Below are 8,608 nucleotides of genomic sequence, written 5' to 3'. Positions count from 1 at the left end.
TTAAAAAAAGGATATTGTTTTCACTGCACTGTACATTAAGAAGTGTAACTTTTCGGTTTGATTCACGTGGTATACAGCATCACATGGTTAAGGATGCAGAAATTATAGCTAGATAGCAAAGGTATGAAACCCCATGCAGGCCTGTGTTACCCTCGAGTTCCCGAGTATGAAACATGGATAATTATTGCCTTTGTTTTTCTGTTTCTAGGGGCCTAAAAAGAAAAAGGTGTGGCCATGACCACGCACGTATTCAGACTTGTATTTTTGGAAGAGGGCATGGACGGGGTACGTTGCTTAGTTAAGTCAGGCCGTTTAGGACGTTTGTGGTTAGGGACATGACCTTATTCGGCTACCCTACGTGGCCCTCTAGTAAACTTTTGAAATTGGGGCCAAGCTTTCAGGCCAACAGCCTTGTTACACGCCCGAGGTCCCAAGCAATAATAATACAGGGTGTGGCAAAAGCGCACCAGGCCTAACACCGCGGTGCAGGACAAGAAAATAAATGAATGCAAGTAGTGCTCACGCATTCACCCCCCTCCACTCCACCGCCCTTTTATTTTTATTTTTTTATTTTTTCGATAGGTGCACGCCATCATGATCATCCTTCAGGCCGTCAACGTTCTGCACGTCGGTCTTGCTTCGTGTAAGTGACAAGCACCTACAGAATGCTCCGCATGTGCAGGTTTCTTCGTGATGTTTTATGCTGTGCATTTTCCCCTCAAGGAAACGTCTCTGCTAGATTATAGAAGAAAGGAGATATCTGTCTTGCCTTCAGGAGTGAATAATAATAATAATAATAATAATAATAATAATAATAATAATAACAATAATAATAATAATAATAATAATAATAATAATAATAATAATAATAATTACGTGCATGTGTCAGTTACATATCCAGCCCACATAAGTGACATTACTCGTGTGCGAGGCTGAGCAGTCGGCAAGTAGTACGAATACGTGTACACAAGGGATTAATATTACATTAAAATTATAAAAAAACATAAAATATCACATTGGAACATAATAAAGATTGATTACTGTGATATTGTATATGAACGTACGTATGTGTACAAGGTAGATTTAAAAGAAAGACATTGACAGCATAGATGACTTCACAATCGGGGTAGCAGCAACAGGTTCCGATAAGTTAAAAGGAAATGCGGAAAAGTTACGCAGCAAATAGCCGTGTTCTAAAGGCGCTCCGTCATTTGTATACGTGCTTAGAAATTTCTTACGGAGAAGTTTAACAAATCAGGGCATTGAATACGAGCCATAACCTTAAGAACGATTTTATTTGTATAAATGATCTCTAGAACTCACTACCCTTCCCATCATAAAAATTTGCCGGCACGTAGAAAGCATGATTCCTCTTGTCATAGTCCCCTTGCCATCACGAGGCACCGCACATTTTTCTACACAACGTAAGTAACGATATTTCCCGTTCAAGTTCTCGTAATCAGTAGAAAAATCATTCTTACACAGGACGTCGAAAAGCACTCGTTGCTCGATACGCAGCATGTCGGACAGACACATGCTCAATACATCCTGCCCGTGGACAGGTGTGCCGTTTTTTTTAGTATGCGGTTAATTATTTGAACTCAACCCGAAGAAGCCAATGCTTAAATTTTTATTTCATACGTTTCTGTCGATTCGTTTAGTGATTTGTAAACCATTTCACCAACCGTTGCATCGCACAAGTGTTTTAGGGCTTACAAATGAGCGCATTCTGCATGTAGAGGCCTTGCGAGCTCTTCAACACGGACATTTCATGACAGCGGCTCGTCCAAGTGCAGACCTAGGTATTTTGTGCTTCTTACCAAAGTTATCAGAAAACGAGCACGCATCACAGTCACTGGTGTGGAGACGCACCGGTGAAATATACTCAACTACATTACATGGGCTGTGAAACCACATCATGTTTGTATTCGATTTATTATTGAAAAGTTTGTTATCAAAGAATTAATCTAGTAATCTGGTAGCTTGGACACATCATACTATAATACTCGAGTGGCTTCGTTCTAAAAGTTTGTTCAGTATAACCAAAGCCGTGTCATCAGCGTATAAATAAATTTGCGATTTTATTTGTAAGCAGGCAAGATCTCTGATGTAAACGTTAGACAAAAGTGGTCCCGAAACAGACATTTGCGACACACTTGTTTTGACACACTGCAAGGAACTGTAGGGCTCTGCTACACGGGCACACTTCTGTCTGCGTGTCAAATAATTGCAAAAAAATGAGTTGTGTGGACTTCTGTAACCACAGCTGCTTACTTTTTGGAGCAACAGTTAATTCTATTACGTGTCAAGTGCTGTTTTTAAGTCACAGAGCCAATACAACATTGTCTATATCAATTTCGCTACATACGTGGTCATTAAAACCTTCTAACTGGCTTATAGTACTTTATCCTGAGTGAAAACCAAACTGTGCATGGCTAACAAGAATACGTTTTTCACAAAATGAGGTCATATCATCATGCACTGTTATTTAGAGTAAGCTTGCCAAGGAAGACAGAATTGAAATTTGTCGATAATTCGCGTAAAACTCCTTGGTCGTTTCTTACACAGTGGTCTTACAGTGCTGACTTTCATGTTCTCATGTGTCTGACCGGTTTCTAATATTTTCATTTATGATAGAAAGCAGCGTTGCTTTCAGCACATCGAAATTCGCAGCTATGTCCCTCATCCTAACTTTATCGAAACCTGGAGATATTGTTACGCTCCTGGATGGTATTATATATTTGTAGGCAGAAAAGCACAATGAGCGTTTGAGAACGTAGTGTTGTTTCGGAGATGTGCTGATGCGCGCCCATTTGTGATGTTGTTTACTAAGTAAATAAAGCGGCTGTTAAAATCATTCGCTATCTGCACAGCGGGCAACTGAGGAGAGACGTCCGTAAGAATATTATCTGCATTCTTCTTTCTAAACCTTTCTGTTATAGAGTTGACCAAGTTCCTCGTTTTACCACTGTTATGACTGCAAGCAGGAAACATGCCTGTTCGCTAATACTTTCTAGCTAGTCTTATTTTAGCGTTCACTTGGTTTCTCATTTGTCTAAATTCTTCTCTTGCAAGAGTGTCCTTGGGCTTATCTGAACATTGTTTTAAAAGAAGTTTGCTCTTAACGCAGCTAGACTCCATTACTTCGTTATCGATCAATGGGCTATTCTTATTTCTATTTTTATGCCTTTTCACAGAGAGCACTTTAATTGTGTGCAGGCATTGGTTAAGTGCGAAACTCTTCGCGCATATAAAACTACGCTCTTGTCATAAAGTGCGCTTTATCCTAGTCTCGTAACCTCTCGCACTCATTTAGTAGTCCTGCTTCTTCTTATTTTCTCACATTGTCTTTTTTTTCCTCTTCAGTAGGCCTTGCAGAGGCAAAACAGGCTTGTCACACAGGTTATCGCAAAAAGTGCTTTGTCTTAATACAAGCATGTGGTTTGCGGCGTCGAGGCACCTACACGTGCTGTTATTGCTTCCCGGGAAATTTGGCGCGTTTACCCCCAATGAGGAATTTGCTGAGGTGCGCTGCTTTCATGCCACAAAGAGTGCACTTCACCTTCATTTCTCTGTAATGGAATGGTCCACCAACCTGGCCTGTGCTAAAAACTGGCATGTGTATAGAGCGTGCTTCTACTTTTCTTTCTTTCTTTCTTTCTTTCTTTCTTTTTTTCTATCTTTCTTTCTTTCTTTCTTTCTTTTTTTGCGCGTGTTAACAAAGCCTTTTTGATCCGAGGACATGCACAATGCACGAAGACCTGCCGCAAGAGCACGCTGAGCTCGTTAGCCAGGATTCACTTAACCTGTTTTGAAATCCGTCACTTAGCTAATCAAACTGATGGGACCTTGTTGTTTGTCGATCGTCGGGAGCGAAGATACACCGCCGAAGAAGCGAGAATATATTGACCCAGCGGTTATTGATTTTTGTAGCGCTTGGCGGCAAAACTTTCGAATTGACCCGTTTTGTACGTGTGTGCGCCACTGCGTCGCTACCCTCGCGGCGTTGACCTCGGTGCGCGCGTTCTTCACCGACCCGTCCCACTCCCCCCCCCCCCCTTCCCCTTTTATCTTCAGCCCTCCAGCAGAAAGCCATTATGTTGATAAAGTGCGCACAGCGCATCCAGCCCACAGCAGACAGCACCTCGCTTTTTTAGTTTGTTTGTTTGTTCTTCTCCTTCTTCGATCGTAGTGTTTCGTTGTGTTACGTCCTCGCTTTCTTAACAGAATGGTGGGCAAATGGCTCGGCAAGAACTTCGGGTGCCCCGGATGTAATCTTTCATCCGTCACTATGCTAAATAGCATACGCCCGTGATCTGTGTTTCACGTGAGTAACAAAGTTTACGAAATTGTAACAAAATATCCGTGACTGTTCAGCATACATACGTATACGTCCGTATGCTGTTCAGAAATTATTATTATTATTATTATTATTATATTATTATTATTATTATTATTATTATTATTATTATTATTATTATTATTATTATTATTATTATTATTTGTTTTGAACACATATACACAGTTAACAGGAAAGGGAAAGCGAGGAGCAGGCTGGGTACTGCCACCGGAAGGGGCACTACGCCTGCCTACTCTTCTGAAGGGAGGTGACAGCAACGCAGAAATGGAAAGAAGATAGGAAGGAGGGGAGGAAAGAGGAAAGGAATAGCAACAGGACAAATCTAAAGACTAAAGTGGAACACAGTACACTACGCACGTTGTTCTGCCGAGTTTCGACTCTGCAGCCGGAATTAAAGTGACGCCGCGTCGAACAGCATCCATAATTATCAACCACACCCATGGCTAGTTCGCTATGCGGCTAATTGTGCTCTCCACGATAAGATGCCAAGTACAGCTGCACGCAATCACCGTTTCACCGGTAGTCGGTTCACAATATACGCTACAAGGTGTTGGAACCCGCCACCTCCCATCTTCGAAGGAAGAAGCGTTACGGCACAGTACTGATCACACGCAGTAGGGCCGGTCATTGACGGTCACGCTACTACAGAATGTTGGATGTTCACGCTACAAACGTGAAACTAAGTCAACTCTAGAAAGGTTAGTAGGGCTCGATGGGCCTGATCACGTTCAGATGCACAACCACTGGGGTATAAACATTCCTCGAGTCTCGCTCACCGCAGGCCAAGGAGATGATAGTTTCTCACTAGCGACATGCGCTGCGCACTGAAAGCGGGACACTCAAATATAAGGTGCTGAAGTGTCTCGTAGCAGCCACAAGACATACACAATGGACTTGCCACACGCCTTTGTCTGTATGAACGTTCGTGCACGTTCAGGCAACCAACCCTCAGCTTGAGCAGTTGTGCTCCAGCGCGACGAGGCAAGCCTCGACCACGAACACGTTGCGGGAACGTTACATTTGCGACGCGCTGATCTGGATGCTGCTTGAGTAGGTGGCGACGAATCAGCAGACGAACGTCATCAAGCTTGCACAAAATTTCTGGGCAGTCACAGTTGTTATGAGCGCAATTTGAAGCGAGCCGATCAGCCTCTTCATTTCCGGCGATTCCTACGTGTGAAGGTATCCATTGAGCAACGAGAGATGCCCCGCGTGATGTAATTTGGCTCGCAAAGTCAGTAATGCTGCGCACAAGTGCACAATCAAGCTCACTGCGTTGTAACCTGCTCAGGGCAGCACGGGAATCCGTAAAGATGACAACCTTAGATGTAGTTAACTCCTCTTGCACGCATTTCAGTCCAACATTAATCGCTGCTAGTTCCGCAGTTATTGACGAAGTTGTATGAGGTATTTGAAAGATACGTCGTACTTGAGTTGAAGGGCGGAAAAAAGCGCTGCAGAGGCGCCTTGACCGTCGTTGTGTACAGATGCATCTATGAAAACTTGAAGATAATCTGGAAACTTTTCGAACATGTGAGACTGAGCCAATTGGGATATTGCCGAAACAGCCATATCAGACTTCTTGCGCATGTCAGGGATTGTGAGGTAAATGGGGAATACGTGTTTCGTGATACCTTTTGGAGGCGGAGACGTATCTGAAGCAGCATGTTCAGAAATGGAAGTGATATCCATAAATAATGCCGCCATTTTTCCCATGCCAGGTAACGGGCGGTGAATGAGACGACCAAGGAGCGATTCACCATTCGATGCGCGGTGCAGACGCTCAATATGATACAGAGCTCTCTGATCTGCTTGCAGCCTCAGGGGTAACTGATGCGCTTCAGTGAGTAATGCAACAGATTGCGCCTCACGAGGTAATCCAAGCATTAGTCGAAGGGCAACGCGATGATCTCGCTCCAGTTGGGCCATCAGACTAGGTCGTATGTTCAAAATTAGTAATGCGTACAGCATTCCTGAGAGTACAGGTGACTGGTACCCCTGAAGAGTCGTTGTTTGGTCGTAGCCAGCACCTCAAACAGTCAAGGCGGCCACATACTTAAGGAGGGAGTGCGATTTGCGTCGTACAGATTTAACGGCAGGACGCCAAGAGATGCGATCATCCACAATTAATCCCATATAACGGTGTTGTCGCACCCAGTTTATAGGCGTTTCGTCAAGATACAGTCGGCTCATTGTTGGACGAGCGCGTTGTTTAGGGTGATATGCTATTGCAGCCAACTTAGCAGGTGATATGAGCAGGCCAACTTCACCCAAGTACTCCGAAGTAGCGTTGAGAGCTCTTTGCAAGCTTGCACGAAGGCGCGGACCAAGGTGCGAAGGGCCGCTTATCCACAGAGCAATGTTATCTGCGTAAACAGCTATGCTCACAGGGAAGCCAGTGTCTCGAGGCAAACGACTTGGAAGCGCGGCGAGTACCGCGTTAAACAAAAGCGGTGATAATACGCTGCCCTGTTGAACACCGCACTTCAGATTTCGGTATTCACTAGCTACTCCTCCGACACGCACTATCATCCGGCGCTCCGATAGAAAATTATGCACAAATTGGAGCAGACGACCCGAAATTCCCGCGGTTGCAAGAGCGAAAATAACCGCCTTATGCGGAACTGAATCAAAAGCTTGCTGTATGTCTAGGAGGAGCATGTAGGCGGAATGCTTGTTTCCTCTAGCAAATTCGAGTGCTGAGACCAGGTCTGATATGCTGTCCAGAGCCGAACGGTGGCGACGAAAGCCACTCATGCATGACATCAGGGAAAAAATTCAGCTCCTCTAGCCTGACATCTAAGCGAAACAAGACCATTCGCTCCATTAACTTGATGACATTTGAAGTTAGGGATATTGGTCGGTAGGACTTGAAGTGCCTTGCAGGACGCCCGGGCTTTAAAATTGGTATTACCACGGACGATTTCCACTCAGCAGGGATTACATCGGTTCTCCATACTTCATTATACTCGTCCAATATACGGTCATGGAAACTTATCAATGTTCCGCAATGCTTGGTACGTCACACCATCTGCGCCTGGAGCATTGCGGCGTTTGGAGAGGCTCAGCGCGTGTTGCAGCTCCTCAAGAGTGAAATCTGCCTCGTCCATCTGGCAGGCTGGACCATAGGAAGCGGTTATGGTGCTATGACTTGTCAAAGAATGAAGGTCGCTAATTGTGGTGTCACTGGATGCAGGAGAGACGAAAATGTCTGCAAATGCCTCTGCTATTACTTTTGGTGACTGGCTAGTCGCTATGCTCAATGCAGCCGTAGGATTCTTGCAGATTTCAGGAGTGCGGAGAGCCTTCAGTATGCGCCATACATTTATTTCCAAAACCACTTCCAGTATGCAACGAACTACACAAAGCTTCCCAGCTCTTGCGACGAAGCTGTTTTGTATGCCGCCGTATGGCTGCATCAATGCGATTGTATATAGTCCAGTCGGTGCGTCGTTTAGAGCGCTGTGCCCGTCTATGAGCGCGACGTCGACATGCGCGGAGCCGCAAAAGCTTTAGATCGGGGTTTGGTTTGCCGATGCTCCGTCGTCGTTGTACAGTAGCTTTTTGTAAGCACTCACTCATAAGTTTAAATAGGCTGTCTTGAAATGATGCCTCTGAGATCAGCTGTCGGAGCTTGTCCCAGTTAGTAACTGTATAAACGACATCCTGGCGACTCGCAGTATGTGTTGGTGTTAACCAAATGGGTAGGTGTTCTGAGCCCCACGGGTCGGGTTCACATGACCAGGCTAAGCACACATCTCTCGTTGATATCGCACGGTCTATAGTGGAATGCTCCTTTCCTCTACCTATAAATGTAGGTGAACCGTCATTCAGTATTTAGAGATCGTTCTTGATAATGATCTCGTTAATCTCCTGCTGCCTTCTTTTTGGCTTTCTCTTTTAGTGCCTTTAGTTCATTTTTCAATGAGGAACATCCTTTATCCTTTGCCAAATGTTCACCATTACAGTTAAGGCACCGATATGTCTGACTTTCACAGGAATCTACATGGTGATTCGACCAGATCTCTGGTGCAAACGCCCTGAGCATGACCAATCTTAAAACATTTATGGCATTGCAAAGACCGTGGTACGAAAGGTCGAACAGGATAGCGCACAAGTCTAGCCTTTATATGACTAGGCAGCTTTCCAGAGGCGAAAAGTATCTTCATACACTTTGACGAGCTCAGCCTTCGAACGCTAATTATTTTGCATGGTGGCGTGCAAACGATCATGTTCCTAAAAACGTCG

At 44.6% G+C, this 8,608-nt stretch overlaps 1 protein-coding gene across 1 annotated transcript in view; it reads left to right on the top strand.

Moving 5' to 3' along the window:
* The window catches only part of LOC126539964 (uncharacterized), a 322,216-nt gene that overhangs the window by 131,681 nt on the left and 181,927 nt on the right, over positions 1 to 8,608 (top strand). Inside the window, exon 5 of the mRNA XM_050186796.3 lies at positions 583 to 643. Within this exon, the coding sequence (XP_050042753.1) occupies positions 583 to 643 (61 nt within the window). The remainder of the gene's footprint in view (positions 1 to 582; positions 644 to 8,608) is intronic.

The sequence above is a fragment of the Dermacentor andersoni genome, chromosome 3 (genome assembly GCF_023375885.2).
Source record: "Dermacentor andersoni chromosome 3, qqDerAnde1_hic_scaffold, whole genome shotgun sequence".
Taxonomy (NCBI): domain Eukaryota; kingdom Metazoa; phylum Arthropoda; class Arachnida; order Ixodida; family Ixodidae; genus Dermacentor; species Dermacentor andersoni.
The sequence above is the reverse complement of the archived record's forward strand: the minus strand, read 5'-3'. Positions and strand labels throughout refer to the sequence as shown.